This window comes from Mangifera indica, chromosome 5 (assembly GCF_011075055.1).
Source record: "Mangifera indica cultivar Alphonso chromosome 5, CATAS_Mindica_2.1, whole genome shotgun sequence".
NCBI lineage: Eukaryota > Viridiplantae > Streptophyta > Magnoliopsida > Sapindales > Anacardiaceae > Mangifera > Mangifera indica.
Window position 1 is genome coordinate 1,218,741 of NC_058141.1, and position 23,769 is coordinate 1,242,509.

General features: G+C 32.4%; 2 protein-coding genes and 1 non-coding gene across 3 annotated transcripts; all 3 read left to right on the forward strand.

Annotated features, from left to right (window-relative positions):
• The first annotated feature begins 513 nt into the window (after positions 1-513).
• LOC123217807 lies at positions 514-620 on the forward strand. Its single transcript, XR_006502545.1, has one exon. It is a non-coding gene; the product is annotated as a small nucleolar RNA R71 (small nucleolar RNA).
• An 8,652-nt stretch (positions 621-9,272) lies between these two features.
• LOC123216270 (multicopper oxidase LPR1-like) lies at positions 9,273-12,668 on the forward strand. The gene is made up of 3 exons (XM_044636673.1): positions 9,273-9,570; positions 10,832-12,289; positions 12,460-12,668. Exons 1-3 carry the CDS (start codon positions 9,355-9,357, stop codon positions 12,604-12,606), a joined length of 1,821 nt encoding a protein of 606 aa, XP_044492608.1. The 5' UTR covers positions 9,273-9,354; the 3' UTR covers positions 12,607-12,668.
• Positions 12,669-19,978: 7,310 nt separating this feature from the next.
• LOC123217585 (multicopper oxidase LPR1-like) lies at positions 19,979-23,531 on the forward strand. Its single transcript, XM_044638674.1, has 3 exons — positions 19,979-20,188; positions 21,831-23,288; positions 23,370-23,531. The coding sequence occupies exons 1-3, from the start codon at positions 19,985-19,987 to the stop codon at positions 23,424-23,426; spliced, it is 1,719 nt and encodes a 572-aa protein (XP_044494609.1). The 5' UTR covers positions 19,979-19,984; the 3' UTR covers positions 23,427-23,531.
• Positions 23,532-23,769: the final 238 nt, after the last annotated feature.

Genomic DNA, 23,769 nt, shown 5'->3' on the forward strand with positions numbered 1-23,769 from the left:
TGCTGATACGGCTAAAAATTATTTGAAGGCTGACTCGTATTCGTATTCCCATAACGAAAATTAGGATGATCTCTCCAACCGGAGTTGTAGGTATTCGAATAAGAATTATAATTATGATTTCGCTGCTGCTGTCTTAAAAATCCGCCCACTGTATTAGCATGTTCAGAGCAGTCCTCCTGAAGTGTTGGGCACATATCAGTTGGATGTCCTCCTACTGAACAGATTCCGCAAACTTTCGCTACCTCTGTTTTTCCTACAGCCATTTGACGTACAAGAGTAGTTAGATCATCAAGTCGGCTTTCAAGAGAAGATATATTTACCTCATTGACGCGCCGAGATGAATGGTCTAATCTATTCCCAAATTGTTGTGAATTCGATGCCATATTTGCAATTAAATTTCGGGCTGCTTCAGGTGTTTTGTCAGCCAATGCTCCACCACTTGCCGCATCAATCATATTTCTCTCATTCGATAGAAGTCCTTCATAGAAATATTGAATAAGCAGCTGGTCACTAATTTGGTGATGTGGACAGCTCGCACAAAGTTTTTTAAAGAGCTCCCAATATTCGTATAAAGATTCTCCAGTATGCTGCCGAATGCCACAAATTTCTTTCCTTATGCTGGCTGCTCTTGATGCTGGAAAAAATTTCTGCAGAAATAATCTTTTCATCTCATGCCAAGTAGTGATACTTCCAGCAGGTAAATAATACAACCAATCTTGCGCATCATCTTTCAAAGAAAACGGAAAAGCCCTCATCTTGATTTGTTCTTCGGTTACTCCATTTGGTTTCATTCTGGTGCACACCACATGAAATTCCTTTAAATGTTTATGAGGATCTTCACCTGCGGAACCACGAAAAATAGGTAAAAGATGAATTAGTCCAGATTTTAATTCGAAGGTGGTATTAACATCTAAATTCGGAAAAGTAATGCAGTGTGGTTGTTGATTTAAATCTAGAGCAGCAAGCTCTCTTAAAGTTTGATTTTCAGCCATGTTTTCCTCTGTTTCGTGAACTGATTTGTGTGCTTGCAGTCTCCTTTTCGCTTCTTTTCTCAACCCTTTTGCAGTCTTTTCAATTTCTGGATCAAATTGTAAACTAGCTTGTTTCAAAGATCGCGTAACGAACATACAAATTAAAAACTCCCCGGCAACGGCACCAAAATTTGGTACGTGCTGTCGTTGACACCCAAATTAAATCTTAAATTCCTGCAACAAAAATGTAGTAAAGGAAAGTAGGGATCGTTCCCTCGAGGAGCTTTGATTAGTATGTCGTCACAAATAAATCGAAACAAATAAATAAAAAGGGGGTTTTTGAAGTAAATGCAAATCTTAACGAAAAACAATAAATAAAAATTCAGTAAAATAATTCAAACGGAATAAATCAATTTAACAAACCTTGGTCTTCGGTCACATCCACCATTGGAACTACGATTGATCATCGAAACAAAATATCAAATTAATTAATTGAATATTCGTTGTGGTATTGAATTAACCTGTCATTCCTTACGATTAATTAATCAAAAACATGTATTCCAATTAACCCTTATTGATTAATAATTCGGATACGATCTCGAATTTAATTAAACAATAGCATTACGAATTAGAAAGACCAACGAAGCAAGACAACACAAACGTACGACGTTGCATTTAATCCAGTTGATTATTTTCCTAGGATTTAAAGTTTCTGACGCAGCAAACGATAAACCTAGTTGCCACTTCGATTAGATGGATTGAACAATTACGGATTCAGCACCTAAACTAGCAATAGATTCTATTAATTGATAAACTAATTGCGCACTTTAGAAATCAACCAACACAATCATGAAAAATAATTCAGAAAGATAACCAATACTCAAATAATTAAAAGATGCATTAAAGAACAAAAACAAATCTCACAATCATTGTAGTTCCATGGTTTCAGATCCCTTCAACCAAGATAAATTATTCAGCCACTGTAAACCATATTTTGCTCTCTAATTCTCTAAGTACAATGGTTGATCCCCCAAATAAAAAAATAAGAATATATATATATACTAAAAATCTGGAAATTGAATCCTAATCTCCTAATCCAATCAAGCAAAGTGATACATATCTTCCCAAAAAGAAAGGAAAAGGAAAAGGTATATATTTTTGATATAAATCCTTCTTCCAAAAATATCATTCCTTATTTAGCTCAATTAATCCTCTTTTCCAGCTGGTGATTATCCTTTTCCTAGGAAGCAAATCTTAATATTTTCTGGACTCTTGCAGCTGATCTGGGCGTTCAGATCTGCTTTCCGGATTCTGCTCTCATCTTTCACGTGCCCACGCCTAGTCTGCATTACGAAATTTCCAGTTTAATATATCTGCTGCAGTTTTTCCTCTTTTTGGCCCTATTTATTCCAAAATTGCTCAAAGCTTCCTACATGCAAAAAGATAAGTAATTCCATTAGATTAAATCAAATTTCCACACAACACAAGGGAATTATAAATCAAAATAGTAACAATTAATGGCCTTATCACGAACCAACATTTTGGTGCAGCAAAAAGGATCCTTCATTATGTGGTTGGAACGGTTGTTTTTGGTATTTAGTATTCCAAAGTGTCAAATTTCAAGTTGTTTGGTTTCACGGACAGTGATTAGGCATGATTTTTAGATGATTGAAAGAGTACTTCGACAACTTTTTTAGTTTTGTTCTAGTGCAGTGACATAGAGTTCGAAGAAGCAAGAAACAGTAGCCCTATCATCCTCCGAAACAGAATATACAACAATAACTTTAATAGCTCGACAAGCTTTATGGCTCAAAAAACTTCTTGCTGATTTTAATTATAAGCAAAATGAAGCTACAGAGACACCCTGTGGTAACAGGTCTGTAATTGCAATGGCAAGGAATCTTGTTTTTCATGGCAGAACGAAGCACATTGACGTGCAACATCATATCATCTAAAAGCTGGTAATTGATGGAAAAATAATGCTTAAATTTTGTGGTACAAATGAGCAAGCAGTTGATATCTTTATAAAGTCTCTTCCCCAAGCCAAGCATCAATTCTTCAGGTCTCAATTGGGAGTATGTAATTTTGAATCAAGGGGGAGTGTTGAATGAATGATTCAAAATATCAGTTGCTATTTTTTAAGAGCAGGTGTTTTTATGTTTTTATTTGTTAGAGTCATTAAATATTAATGTTAGATATATTTAGCACTAAACCTGGTCATGGGTTTGTGATCCTGTTTTTTAGTATTTTTTGTTACTTTGTTAGCATTATTTAAGGCTTGGTGTACTAGACGTTTTATGTGCATAGTGAAAAATTTAGCAAATTGTGTCATTGATTCTGCCTCTCTATATTCTATTGCAAAATAGTTTTTTTTCGTGACAAAGTTCTCTTCTTCTTATTCAACATAACCAACCAAACCGACCACTGAACCATTCTCCAAACTAATGGTGCAAGTGCAACTGACAAAGATCTATATTGTTGGTAAAATAAAAGAAAAAAAATCTGGGCCTTGCATATGGATACAGGACTGGCCCGAGCCCAATCTCCATGGGCTTAAGACTTTATAGGATTGAGCCCCAATTTGGCCTCCTCAAGATGGAACTAAACTATTTTGGCTTAGGATTAGTTATTAGGTCTAGTTTAGTTCCATCTTGAGGAGGCCAAATTGGGGCTCAATCCTATAAAGTCTTAAGCCCATGGAGATTGGGCTCGGGCCAGTCCTGTATCCATATGCAAGGCCCAGATTGTTCTGGTTCGACCCCTCTATGAGGGCTTAGTGAGCTATTCCTAGAATTAGGTATTTAGGTCATTTATTATTTTAATATTATTTTTTCAAAAAATAATAAAAATAACTTTTATAAATTTTACTTATTGAGAAATTCTATCAATTTTTCAAAAAATAATACAAGTCTAGCAAGTTCAGATTCTCCATTATCTGGCTCTTCCAGCAACAATGAAACACCACCTAAAAAATTCAAATCTGTAATAGAAATTTATAACTCTTGTGACTTTGCTTTATTAGTCATTAATCCAACTTCTTTTGAGGAAGCTGCAGAACAATCAGAATGGGAGATCACTATGATAGAGGAGATGCAAGCCATTGAGAAAAATTCAACATGGGAGTTAGTTGATGTTCTTGAAGACAAGAATGTTGTAGGACTCAAGTAGGTGTTCTGAACAAAGTATAATGCTAACAGAAGCATCCAAAAGCAAAAGCTTGGCTTGTGGCTAAAGGATACTTATAGTTGCTAGAAATAGATTTTGATGATACTTTCTCTCTCGTTGCTCGATTTGAAACTGTAAGAGTCATGTTAGCTTTGGTTGCCCAAATGCAACTTCCTATGTATCAATTTGATGTGAAATTTGCATTTTTAAATGGTGACTTGGAAGAGGAGGCTTATGTTTCACAACTTGAGGGCTTTGTTATTATGGCAGCGAAAACAAAGTCTACAGGTTAAGAAAAGCTCTTTACAGGCTAAAGTAAGCTCTGTATACGTGGTATAGCAAAATTGATGCTTTCTTTCAAGATAACGGGTTCACAAGAAGTGAAAATGAACCCACTCTTTACTTTAAGCGACAAAGTAATGAAGATTTTTTGGTGGTTTGTCTTTATGTGGATGATATGATTTACATGAGATCCTCAGAATCTTTAATTATTGATTTTAAGTCTAACATGATGGGAAATTTTGAGATGACAGATTTAGGGTTACTATAATACTTTTTGGGTCTTGAGATGAAGCAAAGTGAAGAAGAGATTTTTATGTGTCAAAAGAAATATGCTCCAGACTTGTCGAATAGGTTCAATATAAGCAATTGTAAGGTGGCAACCACACCAATGAACATTAATGAGAAGTTGCAGTGGGAAGATAGGACCGAGAAGGCAAATCCAAGATTGTTTAGAAGCTTAGTTGCTGGTTTAAATTATTTGACGCACACTAGACCTGACATTGCTTACTGTGTTAGTGTTGTGTCTAGATTCATGCATAGTCCTATGAAGCAACATTTTGGTGCAGCAAAAAGGATCCTTCATTATGTGGTTGGAATGGTTGTTTTTGGTATTTGGTATTCCAAAGTGTCAAATTTCAAGTTGTTTGGTTTCATGGACAGTGATTAGACAGGATGTTTAGATGATCGAAAGAGTACTTCCAACAACCTTTTTAGTTTTGGTTCTGGTGTAAAGACATGGAGTTCAAAAAAGCAAGAAATAGTAGCTTTGTCATCCTCCGAAGCAGGATATACAAGAGCAACTTCAGCAGCTCGACAAGCTTTATGGCTCAAAAAACTTCTTGCTGATTTTAATTATAAGCAAAATGAAGCTACAGAGATACTCTGTAATAACAAGTCCACAATTGTAATGGCAAGGAATCTTGTTTTTCATGGCAGAATGAAGCACATCGACGCGCATCATATCATTCAGAAGTTGGTAACTGATGGAAAAATAATGCTCAAATTATGTGGTACAAATGAGCAAGCAGTTGATATCTTTACAAAGTCTCTTCCCTAAGCCAAACATCAATTCTTTAGGTCTCAATTGGGAGTATGTAATTTTGAATCAAGGGGGAGTGTTGGATGAATGATTCAAAATATCAGTTGCTATTTTTTAGGAGTAGGTGTTTTTATGCTTTTATTTGTTAGTCATTAAATATTAGTGGCCAGTTATATTTAGTACTAAACCTGGTCATGGGTTTGTGATCCTGTTTTTTAGCATTTTTTATTACTCTATTAGCATTATTTAAGGCTTGGTGTAATGGACGTTTTGTGTGCATAGTGAAAAATTTAGCAAATTATGTCATCGATTCTGCCTTTTTATATTCTATTGCAAAATAGTTTTCTTTTTCCTCTATTTTACCAACAATATAGATCTTTGTCAGTTGCACTTGCGCCATTAGTTTGGAGAAAGGTTTAATGGTCGGTTTGGTTAGTTATGTTGAATAAGAAGAGAACTTTGTCGCAAATATTGGGAGGATTTTTGAACGAGTTGGTGGGTTAGATAAATGGGCTCGGACTTTGGCTTAAGATTAGTTATTGGTCTAGTTTAGTTCTATCTTGAGGAAGCCAAATTGGGGCTCAATCCTATGGAGTCTTGGGCCCATGGAGATCGGGCTCGGGCCAGTCCCCATATTCATATACAGGGCCTAGATTGTTCTGGTTCAGACCCTCTACAAGGGCCTAGTGAGCTATTCTTAGGATTAGGTATTTAGGTTATTTATTATTTTAATATTATTTTTTCAAAAAATAATAAAAATAACTTATATAAATTTTACTTATGGAAAAATTCTATCAATTTTTCTATTCAATTTTACTATTGGGTTTGACCTTTGGGATCGATTCTATACTATTGAACTTTTGGATAGATCTCAAAGCCTATTACCCATAGGGCCCATGCCTTTGGGATCTTGACTCTAAGCTGATTTTATACTATTGGATCTGGTTTGGATAGATCTTCAAATCGATTTTATGTTATTATATTATTTAATATTATGATTTCATGTTGTCATATTATTTAATATTGTTATAATGTAGTTAGAGTATCAATGGTTAAAATTAGGAATGAGTTGATGAAGATTTAGATTTGGATCAAAAAATACATAAAGAGTGGGTTGATGTTACCGTGTTGGCATTACTGCCAAGCTTTGGCATTAATGCCACCCCGTTCTTTGTGTGTTTTTGGAATAAAAACACACTAAGAATGGGTTGGCGGAAACACCAACCCATGGTGTTATCGCCAATGCCAAGTTTTGACATTAATGTCAACCTGTTCTTTATGTGTTTTTTTAATTTAAACTTAGATCTTCGTCAACGCGTTCCTAATTTTAACCATAAATATTTCAACTGTATTATAATAACATTAAACAATATAATAATATAAAATCACAATATTAAACAATATTAAATTATATTTTATAAGAAATCATAAACACGAATCTTTATAAGATTAAAGACAAGTGCAATTTAAATATTTCAATACATAAAATGATAAAAATATTTAAACTATAAAAAATGTGATATATAAATATATATATATATATGTGAGTTTATTTTAGAATAAAAAATTTAATATCCCAAATTTTGATATTAAAATATTAATATATTTAATAAAAATGGAAATGTATAAATGCTTTTGGTTGATGTAGGAGATTCGTTTTCTTTATCATTAAAATTATGTAGACAAGAAACAGTATACTTAAAAAAAGAAAAGTGCTTTTGGGAAAAGTCATAAATATGCTTATTCATGAAACATGTGGGCTTTCCTCATCTCTGTAAAAGAAAAATATGATGGGCAACTGAGAATAGAAGTGCTTTTGAAAAAAGTTACATGGAAGCACTTAAGCGAAATGCCATTGTTACCACGTGGAAATTTTCTTTCCCAAAATTGTGGTCTCCTTCCCTCTGATATAATGCAATGCTAGGTCGGGGCAGATGCCACCTGAGCTAGCCCGGATTTGGGTTGTATTCGATTCGAATAAATTAATTTTAATATAAAGTGTTATATTGTTAAACTTAGTATAGGATCAACGATTGGATAGCATTTTCACACTAGAACTTATATTGTCAATGATTTTTTAATGATTTTTTTTTACTTTTCTATGTCATTTAATAGTTGACTCAAACTAATCGATATCAATTTTGAGTAAACTTTTGCGTGTAATTTTGGAAAAACTAGGGATAATAAGTGATTTTTTCACAAATTTGAATAGTAGCTTTTATATGAAAGGAAATATAGCTATTTTTCTTTATCAATAAAATTATATGATAATTTTGATTATATAATTATATATATTTAAATATTTAAATGATGTATTATAATGTGAATGAATATTTTTAAATTAAAAAAAAATATATATATTTCTCCTCAAAGAAACAGAAAATTGAATAAAGGAGACAGGGTGATGCTCACGCGTGCCCTAGAAATTGTCAGCCTTTTTAGTATAAAATATGGTATATGCCCATAAGATTTAGGGATATTCATTTTCAATTTTATTTTATGTTTCCAATAGAAAACAGAAAATGGAAAATAAATTAAAATGCATCTTTGATTTAATGTTTATATGAGTTGGCTAAAACTCAAATATTTGAATTAGTTTGTTTATGAAAATAAATCTAATCTTCGGCTTGAACTTATATTGTTTAATGTGTACTTGAATTTGAGTTTAGACAACAACAGGTTGGATTAAATTCAACTCCATCAAAAAGGCTCCACTGACACTTATTTCAAGCAACGGTGAATTCGAGTCAAATCAATTTGGGCTCAAATTCATGTTTGACTCATGGTCGAGGGCTTATTGATGTCATTGTATTAGCATTTATATCATCGAAGATTTTTTATCTTCATTTATTTTGATGGCTCTTCTTCTTTTTATCTAACAATTTTTTTTTTTACGATGATTTAACTTTTGCTTTTTTGACGATTCATCATTTTCTTCTATGTCGTTACTGTTTAATAATCAATCAAGTTAAGCTCTATCCCAAATTTGCTATTTCAACTTCAAATCGAACTTGAACTAACTTATTTTCAAACTTCTTGCCTTTCTTTTATTAAAAAATTGGAAGAAAATGAAATTTTATGCTTTAAAAAATCGTTAAACATGTTTTTTCATTACTTTTTATCCTTTCAAAAAACATCAAACTACTATATTTCACTTTTTTTCATTTTCAAACAAAAAATTGTTGGGATATTCAAATATGAATATATATAGTTTCATTGTTTTCAAATATATTAGAAATAAAATCTTTTTTTTTTAATGAGAAAATCTTACATTAAATTGGACTATCCATTAAGATTGAATTTGACTAATCCCATCACATAGATAAAATCTTGAATCAAAAATTCAATTTTGAAATGAATCTTATTCTCGTGTTTAGAATATCACTTTTTTGTAGCTAAAGATACGTGGGGCTTCTAGTTCTTTTTTTTTTTTATGAGGAGCCCCACCCAAACTTATTCGCCCATATTGGGATCAATCGATTATATTGGATAGATAAAATTCTGAGTCTAATAACTAACTTTATAATAATTAGATTGGATAAATTAAGAGTTTTATCTTGTTCTAATGCCAATAAAATCAAAGCTCTCTTAAGAGTGTAGGGAGATTCCATGATTTTTGCTTGCCAAGCTACCCCTTGGGGTTTTTGGATAATTTTTCTTTTATGCTTAAAAAGTTTACTTTTTAATCAAGGAATCCATGACATAATGTAATGGAGTAGTACTATATACCTAAACAATATGCAAAACCTTACATATGAATAATAAATATAATTTTGCATATAAATAATTTTACTTGAATGTTATCGTAACAAGAATCTCTTTATCTCTCTCCTGTCAGTCTCTTCTCCTTATTTTTCATTCTTTCTTCCTGCATGAGGCAACCTGAATGAGGCAACAATGGCGAAAACTCTGGTGCTTTGCTTCATATTTTCTGCTTTATTTGGAGCTGTAATCGCTTCAGGTTTTACAGAAGAAGACAGGCTAATAGAGCCAACCCAGTTGGAGAAGTTCGTTGACGAGCTTCCGGATATGCCCAGAATCCAAGGTTTTGAGGCGGTCAATGGCCTTCTGAAACCAAAATTACTCAACATTGGCATGTTCATGAAGAAATGGGTAAGTGCCAATTCATTTTTCTTCCGTTTTCTTGTCAGATTTGGAACTATTTTGTGCTGTTTTAGACGATTTCAAGGAGACAAGTTTTAGCTCTAGGTAAATGATTAGAAAGTTTAAATCTTTCGTTATTATGGGTGAATGATATATTTATCTGAGTGATTAACATCTTCTCAGTAAGTCTTGAAAAAAAAAAAAATTTATTTTTCATTTATAAAATAACTAAATCACATTTTCTCATATTTAACATATTAACTTAAATTAATCCTAAAATTAAATATTGAAAAAGGAAAATTGGTCAAAGCTATGAGTCATCATAGCACGAGCAAGGTGTTGCTAAATAGTGATGGAGACGTGGGGTTGTTGAGGTTGATGACTATGCAACCCAACGGCTTGGAATCGATGCATCAAAGCTATGAGTCATCATAGCACGAGCAAGGTGTTGCTAAATAGTGATGGAGACGTGGGGTTGTTGAGGTTGATGACTATGCAACCCAACGGGTTGGAATCGATGCATAAGGGTCATGTTTAGGGTGGAAGAAGTTGGGATAGAGAGAAAAGTCCATGAAGACATAGTCAATGATGATGGTGTCAAGTGACAATTATGGAATAAGTGAGGAGGAGGAGGAAGGAGCAATGGGGAGAGGGTGATTGTGAGACAGAGAGGAAAGAACCCAATCAGTGCCCTAGGTGGCCAAGAAAGACGAGTTGGTGTTGTCCAAGAATTGAAGCAAGGGCTTAATTACGAGCTTGTTGAGTGATTTTTGGAACATGGCGACGGAAGACAGAAAGGGCGTCATGATGATTTTGATGGAGGAGAAAGTGCGGGAGACGAAGATTCTTTGGGTCTCTAGGTTTTGAAATGCTTGATTGCAGGAACGAAGAACACAAAGAAATCCGAGACAATGTCTTCATTGATAGAGAAAAAGGGAGATCATGAAGCAAAGTTAAGAAGGGAGGACATTGTTGTATAACCAGGGAAGAGCGAGAGAGCATTTGGAGGTGATTCCACTGATAGTGCAGGAATAAAATGATAATTTAACTTTTTAGTATTATATTAGATTTTTTTTTTTTTTAAACGAAGTTAAGTTTTCAGTGAAAAAAAATAATTTTTGCATTCTATGAGTGGGAAAATGTTATAATGCTAAACCTTGGGTGGAAAAATGTTAATCACTCATTTTATATTTGTTATTTAACAAACTTCTGGGGGCTGTTTATCCATTCAAATCTTTGGGGACTATTGTTTTTTTTTAAATTGATACAGAAGTTTCACAGAGACCTTCCACCAGGCCCAGTGTTTGCTTACGGTACATCAAAGCAAGCAGCTTCTGTTCCTGGTCCAACGATCGAGGCCCTCCGTGGTACTGACACATATGTGACGTGGCAGAATCACCTCCCTTCAAAACACATACTTCCGTGGGACCCGACAATCCTCACCGCCATTCCATCAACCAAGAAGGGCATCCCTACCGTGGTGCACCTCCATGCCGCCATCGATGAACCCGAGAGTGATGGAAACCCAAACTCATGGTTCACCGTTGGATTCGAAGAAACGGGACCCACCTGGTCCAAGAAAACTTATCACTACCGCAACTTGCAACAGCCAGGAAATTTATGGTACCATGATCACGCCATGGGTTTGACTCGAGTCAACTTATTGGCTGGCTTGAGTGGGGCCTACATTATCCGTGATCATGACGTGGAAGCCCCATTTGAACTTCCCAGTGGTGATGAGTTCGATCGACCGTTGATCGTGTTTGATCGTAGCTTCCGTACGGATGGTACAATATACATGAATTCCACTGGAAATAATCCCTCTATTCATCCACAGTGGCGACCCGAGTATTTTGGCGACACAATAATAGTGAACGGAAAAGTGTGGCCACGTATGCAAGTACGACGTCGTAAATACAGGTTCCGTATACTGAACGCTTGCAATGCTAGATATTTGAGATTATTCTTCACCAACGGTCTGGGATTCACCCACGTGGCGTCTGACTCAACGTATCTTGAACAGCCCGTCACGACCAACGAGACCCTGCTGGCACCATCTGAGATTGCCGACGTGGTCGTTGATTTTTCAATGTCAAATTCCGATTTTGCCATTTTGTCAAATACTGCACCTTATCCTTTCCCATCGGGTCAACCCGTCAATGAAGCCAACAGTAAGATCATGAAATTCATCATAAGGAAAGATCACGAGAATGACACATGGCGCATGCCCAGCAAGTTGATAAAATACCCTTCACCTGAATTATCCAGTGCATCGCACACACGGTACATTGTTATGAACCAGTACGTCAGTGACACTAACAAGTCTACTCATTTTTTAATCAACGGAAAATCGTATGAAGAGCCGGTGACTGAATCTCCTGTAGTCGGGTCCAGCGAAGTGTGGAATGTGATCAATCTGACGCCAGATAATCATCCATTTCACATTCATTTGGGATTGTTTGTAGTATTGGATCAGACGGAGCTGGTAGAAATGGAGGAGTTTAAAGCGTGCATGATGAAGCTCAACGATGCAATCAACTGCCACGCAAGTAAATATGCAAGTGGCAAGAAGAAAGCAGTGCCAGCACACGAGAAGGGATGGAAGAACGTCTACAAGATAATGCCTGGATATATGACGACGATACTGGTGAGATTTTCTTATATACATTCAAATGTAACATATCCCTTCGATGCAACTGCTGAGCCTGGCTACGTATACCATTGCCACGTGAGTATCTCATATTTATAATATTTTATTTTAATAATAAAATCATAAAATAAAGTTAATTATCTAATCATATAATAATATATTTTTATTTATATATAAAAATTATGTATATATCATTATTCTTTCGAAATTAAGTTATCTGAAGTTGACTTGTGAATGCAAAAATGCAGATCCTGGGTCACGAAGACAATGAAATGATGAGGCCGCTGAAGCTTATCAACAAGAAGGCTGAAAGAAATAATATTGATGTTACTTGGTTTATAATTTATAGGAAAAGATTAATAGGTTTATTAGAAAAGTTTCTCAATATGATGTAAAACCCTAAGAAAAACAAAATTGATTGTAAAGGCAATTTTATAATTAGCCTTTGATTTGACCCTAGTTTGAGTTTAACCTTGATTGAGTTTTGCTTAACTTAATATAGTCAAGCTCAAGCTTAAATATGTTTTGAATATAGATACAAAACGAGTAGTTTGAATATGTTTTGATTTAAGTTTATTGAATCAAAGTTAAGGATGACTCAAGTTTGATTTAATCCTTAAGTTCAAAGCTTAGATTGAAATTGTAGTTCATACTTCTGATTCAGATTTATGGGTCAAATTCAAAATCATTGACAAAAGCACATATTTTTATTAAATAATAGATAAAACAATATCATTTTGATAAATTCTTGATATGACTCGAATCAAATCGTAAATTAATCTCAAACCTAATTAAGTAATTAACTTAACTTATGAATTAAACTGAATCAAACTCTCTTTAGTTTGAGTTCAATTTAGTTTTATAAACAAGTTGACATTTCTAACTTAAACTCAATTTGAATTTGATCTGAATCAAGTTAACTTTCAAAACCAATCTAATTCGGTTTAAATTTAACTGTAAGCTTCAACAAGCTCATGCTCAAACTCTTACGAGGAAGGCGAAGCTCTAATTTGGCTTAATTGGGCTCATTGCCAGATATTTCTAAGTCATTTACATATGATTCAATTTTAATTCATATAAAAAACTAATGCTTCAACCAACATAGGCACTAACAATTTCACCATAGCAAGTGCTTTACACTCTGACCTATTCAATTGAGTCTATAGAATCAAGCATGACTTATTCAAGCTTGGGTCTGCAAAAAACTTTGGGCCTCATATTTTTTGTTTAAGTTTGGTTTATTAAACTTTTGTTGGGCTTTGAGCCTATTGCAGACTTGCCTTTGTAACTTTAAAAACATACAAAAACATTTTTATAATTCCTATATGTTTGAAAATTTAACAAATACACCATTATTCATAATGATTTTCAAACCCAACTGGGTGTTAAGCTTAAATAACCTTTGTTCAAACCTGAATTTGATAACTTTATAGGTAAATTTATTTGTAAAGGTTTGGTTTGCCCAAACCTTGAATTTTATTTGACTGAAACTAATTTTTTTACACCAAACAATTGGGCTTCGGACTTGCACGACCCAATTTTTTTGCCGAACAATCAATGAAGTGGAAATAAGCATCCACAATTTTTGATTTGACCCACTGTAAGTTTGAGGATGGTAGGCGTGGTGAGCTCACTAGTAAAATGTTTGACTTGGGTAAAATATGAATAGACTTTAAAGGTTTTAAATTTTACACTCACACTTTTACCTTTTTTTTGTTTTTAACTTCAAATATAAGAGACAATTGAATTTTTTTTAAGTTAATTTAATCCCAATAACGGGTTTATATATAATACTTTTTAGGAAAACTTGAGTCAACCCTTTTTGTCTTGAGCTTGAATTGAAATTTCACCAACTTGGCAAACTCAAGTTTTAACTTACGGTAATATGAGTTCGAACCAAACACAATTCGATCTGATTCGATTATGCCAATATTTAAAGTCAATAAATATGGTCCATCAAATGTCAAGAGTATAAATTTATATTTGACCTAATCAAGAAATATCAAGAAATATAGGACAAATAGATACATGACAATAAACTCTTGAGTTGAGTTTATGGTTAAGGATAGCCAATCCAATTAGCTTGTGAATTCATTACTCTATTAGGATAAAATACCAATAAATCCTAAAAATTTTAAATCTTACCTTCACGCCTATAGTAACTCCATCTTTGGTCCCCATGCGTGGAATTTTTAACATGAAAATTTGTGATTCATGCCTAGTGCTTACCAACTAGACATGCCAACTAATGTTCTAAAAGCCAAAATTGACATCGACCAGTGATGGGAGTGGTTTGGTTAAAAAAGTCATCTGATCGATAGACAATTTAAATAAATATTTTTAAAATAATATTAAAAATAATTTTATAAAATAAGTTATTAAATATATAATTCAATTTGTTTTAACATAAAATAAATTTAACTTGATGACCCATACTTTATATTAATGTTTGTGATGTTAGATTCACTTCCTAACCATGGCAAAAATTTTTGTACGTCAAGTTTGAGTCTCAACAATTTTAAAAAAGATTGCATCTTCATGTTTATGTCAACACTAGGGTTTGATTGGAGTGAACTAAGATTCAATTGCTAGAATTGACTAGTTTAATATGAGTTTTAAATCATTCATGCCAACTTTGGGATGAATGTTGAGATTGATATGCTAGTCATTTTACAAATGAGATCTCATAGTTCCAAGGGAGAATATCAATTAAACTTACCGATGATGTGAACAATTTTAAAATATTTGACACATTTTGACATGATAATGATTCAAACAAGATACTATGTTTCTATAATAAGTGTGTTTGAATCATGAAGAGTTAACCTAAATACAATACAATTAGTAAATAGATTGACCCAATTACGACCCGAATAAAAATTCATGTGAAAAATAAAACATAAACCTAACTTTTTACATGTCATACTATGTTAGGTTAATAAATTGTGTCAAACATTGAAAATTGTTGAATCTTTACATAAACAAATTGAGTTTATGAGAAGAAAATGGACGGGGAAGCCAAAGACAAAAGAGCTCTAGGATTTGATTCTAAATATCCTAGTTAATAAATACGAGAATGAGAAAAAAAAGTTACGTGAATTATGTTAATATAATTAGGCAAATAATGAAAAATATGTCTGTAAAAAAATACCTCTAAAATTTTCATAAGGAAAAATACAAAAAGTGTATATATAGGTTTAATATGACACATCGTCAATAATACATTTAAAAAAATATAGCAATATCATAATAATTTTAGTACTTTTTACGAATCTTTTATTGAAAATTAATATAACAATTTAAATGTAAAATATTTAATTAACTATTAAATTTAATATAACATAATACATAATTAAAATTCTTTGTACAACCCATGTGAAAGGAAAATGTAAAATTAGGATTGAGAATTAAGAAAAAAATGTTGTTGGGTTTTTTTAAATAATAATGGTATTTTTGTAAATAATTGAAAATAAAATAGACAATTTTGTATTTTAAGTTTAACTGAAAATTAAAAAATACGATAAATATAAAATATCACATATAATTCATATTTAATATGGGAAATACATAAAATATGTGTTTAATATATTTTAAATTAAAAAATATTTTTAAACATGTTTAATATATAGATAATATGGGAATACGAATAATATTCATTAAGTGGGGTAAATATCAAGCAAATGGCCCATTAAGTTTTTTATTTGGAAACAATTCAACCAGCCCATTGGGTTTTTTGATTTGACTTGCCGAGACCTACCGAAATGCGTGTTCAAAATTTCAACCCTTTCTTACTGAAACTTACATATTAAAAATTAATTAACATGGAAAATACATTATTGTCCTTTGACAATGTCTGAATGGTCTGTATAAGCATGGGTAAATATGTCTTATCCACTGATCTGATATGGGGTTGGTGAAGCCATGGGCGCGGCGGCATGGATGTGGCATTGTATGCGGCAATGGAAACACTCCAAAACAATTAATGCCCCTCACTTCATTTTCAAGTCAATTTTCTTCAATTATTAATCCGTTAATAAATTTCATTATCAAATTATGAAATTAAGACGTTCGCTAGAGGTGATACTGAGGCGGCCCAGCAGGGTGGATCCCATTTATTTTTCTTTAATATTATTTTTATTCTATATTAAAAATAAGATATTTTATAATCATGTTTAGAGTTGAAGGCAGACCAAATTAACTTGATCCCATTATTGGTTTGATTTGACTAAAATTTATTTAGATTATATTTATATTAAACTTGAGTTAAAAGGATTGGTTTGTTTTTTAATCAAATTGAGCTTTAAGTTAAAGAGGGTTTGAATTAATCTGATTTATGAATCGAACGATGACTCAAATTGATTTGAGTTTGTGATTAATTTAAGTCATATTAATTAATAGTTAAAACAATATTATTTTATTTATGATTAAATAATACAATATTGGTCTATCCATTATTAGATAAAAAAGATGTTGTTTTGTTTATAAGTCACAAACTCAAATCGAGCTAGCTAAGTTTCGAAGGTTGGCTTGACTTGGTTCAACTCGGATTAAATTCATTTAACTTGAATTTGAGTCACGTTTGAGTTGAAAGGGTCGACTCGTTTTTAAAACCAGGTTGAACTCGAGGTAGAGGGATTTGACGTAGTTTGGCGAGCAAGTCAAGGAATGTTTCTATTTGGTTTAAATTTGGCCAATAGTTTTGATTTAAATCATGTCAAATAATTGACAAAATAATATTATTTAATTATTAGATATAACAATGTCATTTTTTAATAAAATATAAATTTGAATTACAAATTTGAATCATAAATTTAAATCAAATCATTTTTTATTTAAATTGAACTCTAGTAAAGAAATAATTGAACTCAACTCAATTCTTATCCATCTTTAAATGTAATTATGTTACGCATCGTTTTGGTAGTCACAATGATATACCCTTAATTATTGCATTATCTCCGTTGTAATCCCCTCACTATACATACAAAGAATAAGGGAAATAGATCATCGAATACAACATCTACAAGTCTTCTAGTAGCTTACTACTTGTAATTTCACTCTTATCTACTCAATATTTGCATTATCTCTAATGACAACTTGCGAATTTGTTTAATGGTAGAAATGACAACTAAAAAGGAGAAGAATCAAGAAAGATAGAAATCTAGAAAGGTTGCATGGTTCTACCTAGCTTTCCTCCATGTATGGTGTGGTGGTGTTTATGAGGATAATCCAGATGTTCTACTAAACACTAATGTTTGTTGTTGTATTGATGTTAGAAATCGTACATCAAATACGTGTGGTGACAAAATTAATTATTCTTTCTAAACCCCTTGAATGGAAATTATCATATTGACCAAGAGTTAAGGGTTTTGAGTTAATATAAATCTATAGTTTTTTTAATCGTATTAGATCAATTGATCTGACTGGTTAAACCGTCAACTATCTGATTTGATAGAGTAAAAAATTGGGTTTGACTCGATTATCATAAATTTTTTTTTTTCAAAAATTAATTATTGGAACTTGGCCCTAAGACCTCATCTATCAATTTTAAATATGTATACCATCAAACTAAATTTATTTTAATTTTAAAATAATTCAGATTCAATATTTAAAAATGAATTATATATAATTGTTTTTAATATTATTTTTAAATGGGTAAGTTGCCTTACGATCAATTAGGTTAAATCATTATTTTTATCAGATAAATATATGATTCAATTTTAAAACTATCGTATAACTCTATTGTTTTGTTTTTATATGATATCTTATATTGGTAAAACAATGAGACTAACCAAGATAAGAGTAAATGAATAATATCTTGTAATTTTAAATAACTTGTTTTCCGTGAATGGAAAGATCATCGAAGCTACTTATTCATAATTATTCAAAAAAGTACAACATTATTAGATTAGTTTAAAAATCATTGGACAGAAATAAAATAAGATTAAGTGGCCCATTGAGTTTTTTTTATTTTGGCTTGCCGAGGCCTACCAAAACGAATCTTCAAATTTTCAACGCTTTCTTACTGAAACTTGCTAATTAAAATTAATTAATACAAGGAAAATACATTACTGTCCTTTGAGAGTGTCTGCATTGTCGGTATTAGCATGGGTTGAATTGTCTTAATACCTAGCGTAAAATGGGGTTTGGCGAAGAAGCCATGGGCGAATTCAATTTGGATTTGTGTGAGGCAATGGGAACACTCCAAAAGCAATAGATGCCCTAACATCATTTTCAAGTCAATTTTCTTCAATTATGAATCCATGCATAATATATACATTTTATTGTCCAATTAAGTTGTCGGTGAATAGAATTATTGACCTAGAAAAAATTCTGTGGATTTTGGCAGCCATGCATGCACCATTTTGAGTTGCGTTAATAACGCGTTAATTCGAGATTAAAATATATTTGAGTCAAATCAAATTTGAACATAATAAGTTTAGCTTTAATTTAGAATAATAAATGATATTTGATGAATAATAACACTAAAAAATGAAAAGAATTGTTGAAGAAGAAGAATAATTGTTGATGACGTACACTTCGACATGTTGACATATCGATAAGTTAATCTTTCTTTAACTTAAACTCATGTCTTTCAAACAAAATACCTAGCCAAGCATAAATTGATTTTCTTTGAATCTACTCTTCCTTGAGACTTAACAATCTTTCAAGAATGACTTAACTTTCTTACAAGAAAGAAAGAATCAAGAATTAAGGAACCAAATACCAATGTGGGGGCGCATTTTGCTAGAGTTTTTCAAAATTTTTTTTGTTTAAATTAGATAATTGAATAGTTTAATTACAATTTATTAAGTATTCAATAAAGATAAATCTAATGTACCATAAAAGTTATGATTTAGATAGATAATATTAATGTCAGTTTTAAAGTTTCATCTTCGAAACTTTGATAAAACAACTTTACCTTGATACGACAACTCTACCCATTAAAAATTATCGTTTAAAAAGGTTTTAAGAGCAAAAATTAAGTCAATTTAATGTTGTAAATTTTAAGATTTGTACGAAGTCAAATCATGACACATAAGGTATTTATATATTATCTAATTTAATTTAATGTTTTATAATTTGTGCATAAATTATGTAAAATTATCTTACATATTTGACTCCATAATAGTCCGATTGAGTTGATTACCTCTAACACTAGAGAAGGAAAATATTTGTTGGCGACGAAAAAAATTTATTAAAGAGGAAGATAAAGAATTATCGATAAGATAAACTTCAATGCAATAACATTAACACGAGACAAATTTAGTATTTTCAAATTGAGTATCAAATTAAACTTGAATTGACTTAACTCTGAATCTACTCTACTTCACAATCTTTCGAAAACAAACTAGCAATCTTTCACGAAACGATGAAAGATTTACTTTAAAAAAATAGCAAAATTTCGTGTTCTCCATTATAATAATAAAATTTTTTTAATCTTTTTATTATTTTCAGGTTTCGATTCTTGATTTATGAATAAAATTTATTAGATTCTCTTGCTATAGTTAACTTTTTATTTTTATTTTTTTACTCAATAAAATTTTCTCGTTCCATGGTCATTTTTTTCTTAGAAAATTGTCTCTTTCCAGGAAAAAAATCATACACACAAAACCAGATTTGGTAAATGGTAACGCCCCCAGATTCAGATTGAAGATTTATATTATATAAACAAGTGCTAATTATTTAACAATAAACTCCCAAAATCACACATATATATAACGGAATCTATCGAGCCTCTTCATTCATCTTCCTCCTGCTTCCATGCAAACACCAATGGCTTCTAAGCACATAACATTACTTGTTTATTTTCTGTTCATAGCTTCGTCTTCAAGAGGACAAAATGAACTCATAGCTCCATCCCAGTTGGAGATGTTCGTTGATGAGGTCCCAGATATGCCTAAAATCCAAGGTTTCGACCTTGTCAATGGCGTCCCCAACCCCAAGTTTCTCAATATCGGCATGTTCAAGACGCAATGGGTACGATTTTCCTCCTTGAATTTCTTCCATATTTCATGTTCTTGGCTCTCTTTGCATTACTTGCCCAGTTGCTTTGTTGGTTTAGGAGCTTTCTAAGACCGCAAGCTTGGACATGAAGAGCTTGTAACCTACATTCAAGTTTTATTTTCTTTAGGCTAGATAGTCAGAATTTTTCTCAATGATTTTTTTAGTTCCAACGGGGATGGCTTGCCTTTGACAGAACCAATGAGAAGATCTACTATCTGTATTATGCTATGTGTTCGCTAGCTAGTAAATGACGTGATTAGTTGTTGCATACAGTTTGTATAACTAGTTTTGAACTATACATCAGTTGTGTTGCTTGCAATTTAACCCGTATCAAGTTAATAGTCGAGTTGAGCTTAGGGTTTAGCTCAAGTATAATATTAATAAACTCTTAAATATTCCAATGTGGATGACTTGTTTTTACCAAACTAATGAAAAAGCCTATGACTAGTATATATTGTGCTATAGGTTGACAAGTAGATGACATGACTAATTGTTATAACTAGTTTTAGATTGCAAATAAGTCATGTTGTTTGTAACTTAGGTTGTGTCAAATAGAGTTTAGGTCGATTATTGCCGTGTTGAGCCTAGCTCGAACAATGTGGTGAGCTAGGTGAGTTTGCAAGTTTATAGTTTAGCTCTAATATAATATTAATAAACATTTAAAATTTTACTTAAACCTAGATTTAACCATTCGTATCATTAGGTTGATCATGTCAATTCAAGTTTCATATTGAAGATCCTCAATTTTAATCTGATCTGAATTATAATTGTATCGAAATTTTTTAACTTTAATCCAACTTTTAAATATTAGAATTATTTATTGTTTTCACTCTCTAAAATGTTTTTACCGTTTTGATTTCTTTATCAAATTATCCCAACCTATTTTTAATAAAATATATAATATAATATTTTATCTTGTTTACAAATAGTCTAAAAATTACATACTATGACTTTTAATCTAATTAATTAAATTACATTTTTACTATTTAATAATAATATAAAATATTTACATAAAACTAAAAAATAATATGAGTAATTACAATTATATAAAAATATAACTATATGCAATCTGTAAATATTTTAATTATTGTTGATATTGTCTTTCAATATGTTAGGTTTTTTTTTTTTTGTGTAGCCTTAATACTGTTCGATTTAATTTTGAGTTGTGTTGTATTAACCCGAAATAAATTTTGTGTAAAAAAACTCTATCCTAATCTAATTTTTTTATGTTGTCTCGTATCGAATTAACAAGTCGTATTTAAAATTATCAACTCCGCTTAAATTTCACACTTAAACCTCTAAATTGTAAAATCTTACTCTTTAATTTAAAATTTGAATATAAGATTAAATTATAGTTATGAGATTTTGTTATAATTTTTTAAATTAAACTCAAGTCAGTACCGTCTTATCTTGTTGAGGTCAAATTCATGCTCCACCTAAGTATAATCTGATGACGCTTGGCTAAACAATATTTGATTTAACTTGATTCAAATAGATTATAACCCTAAATTAATTGTTCCGAGTTGACCAATCACCTCTTTCTTGCATGCTCAGTGAGTGGGAGATTTCAAACATTCTTTTTCTAATTTTAAATTTTGCTTTTATTAATGCGCAGAAATTCCATAGAGATCTTCCTCCAACCCCAGTGTTTGCCTTCGGGACATCAGAGCTCACAGCAACTGTACCTGGTCCAACAATCGAGGCCATCCATGGCATTGACACGTACGTGACGTGGGAAAATCACCTCCCTTCAGAGCACATCCTTCCATGGGACCCAACTATCCCCACTGCCATTCCCCACTCAAAGAAGGGTGTTCCTACTGTGGTGCACCTCCATGGAGGCATCGATGAACCCGCAAGTGATGGCCACGCAAACGCCTGGTTCACCGCTGGATTTGCAGAAAAGGGTCCCACGTGGACGAATCAAACTTATCGTTATCGAAACATGCAACAGCCGGGGAATTTATGGTATCATGATCATGCCGTGGGACTGACACGTGTCAATTTATTGGCTGGCTTGATTGGTGCCTACATCATCCGTGATCAACTTGTGGAGGCTCCACTTGGACTCCCTAATGGTGATGAATTTGATCGAACGTTGTTTGTCTTTGATCGTAGCTTTCGTAGGGACGGTACGATATACATGAATGCCACTGGAAATAATCCCTCCATACATCCACAGTGGCGACCTGAATATTTTGCTGATGTAATAGTGGTAAACGGGAAGGCTTGGCCGAGTATGACAGTACGACGTCGTAAATACAGATTCCGGATAATTAACGCCTGCAATGCTAGATTCTTTAGATTCTTCTTCACCAATGGTTTAGGATTCATCCACGTGGCATCTGATTCAGCATATCTTAGAAAACCTGTGGCGACCAATGAGACCATCCTGGCTCCAGCTGAGATTGCTGATGTGATAGTTGATTTTTCACAGTCAAAGTCCGATTTTGCCATTTTGGTCAATGATGCACCCTATCCGTACCCATCCGGAAACCCGGTTAATGAATTTAATGGTAAGGTGATGAAGTTTGTTATAAAAAAAACTCGCGAGATTGACACATGGCACGTACCTAGTAAGTTGATAAACTATCCGTCACCTAATTTATCCAGTGCATCACAAACACGATACATTGCTATGTACGAGTATACAAGTGACAATGGTCAGCCAACTCATCTTCTCATCAACGGAAAATCATTTGATCAACCGGCAACTGAAACACCTAAAGCTGGGACCAGCGAGGTGTGGAATGTGATTAATCTGACGGGTGATAATCACCCATTACACATTCACATTGGATTGTTTGCAGTAATAGATCAAACAGAGTTGGTTAACTTGACAGTGTTCAAGACATGCATGACAAATTTGAACGATGCAATCAAGTGCAACATAAGTATGTATGCACGTGGCAACAAGGTAGTAGTGCCAACACATGAGCAAGGATGGAAGAATGTGTACAAGATCATGCCTGGATATGTGACAAAGATAGTAGTGAGATTTTCTTACATACACTCAAATGCACCATATCCTTTCGATGCAACAGCAGAGCCGGGTTACGTGTATCATTGCCATGTAAGCACTCTATTTGATTTTCTCTTATTTTCTGCTATTTTTAAAATTTTTCTGATTTTATAATGACTATTGGATGTGCAGATATTGGATCATGAAGACAATACGATGATAAGGCCCCTTAAGTTCATAAAGTATTAAGGGTAATATTGTAAATCTGTTGGGTGGCTAAACAGTCTATGTGTCATGTGTGGCTATTGTTGTAATTTGAAATATTTTCATGAAGAATATCAGGTTTTTTTGTTGTTAAAGAGGGCGTTTGACCCTCCTTATATTTCAATTTTTTTAAAAATAAAAGTGGGCTATTTTGTTGTTATTCCAATTTTAACCTCTTAGATTTTGTTTTTGGCTTTGATGATCTTATACTCTTTTATATAAAAAGTATTTTCTACCCCTCTTATAACTATTAAATGGTTTTCTATCAGAGTATCCAATAACAAAAACAATCCAAACTTTATCTATTAAGACTACGAAAGAAGAAAAT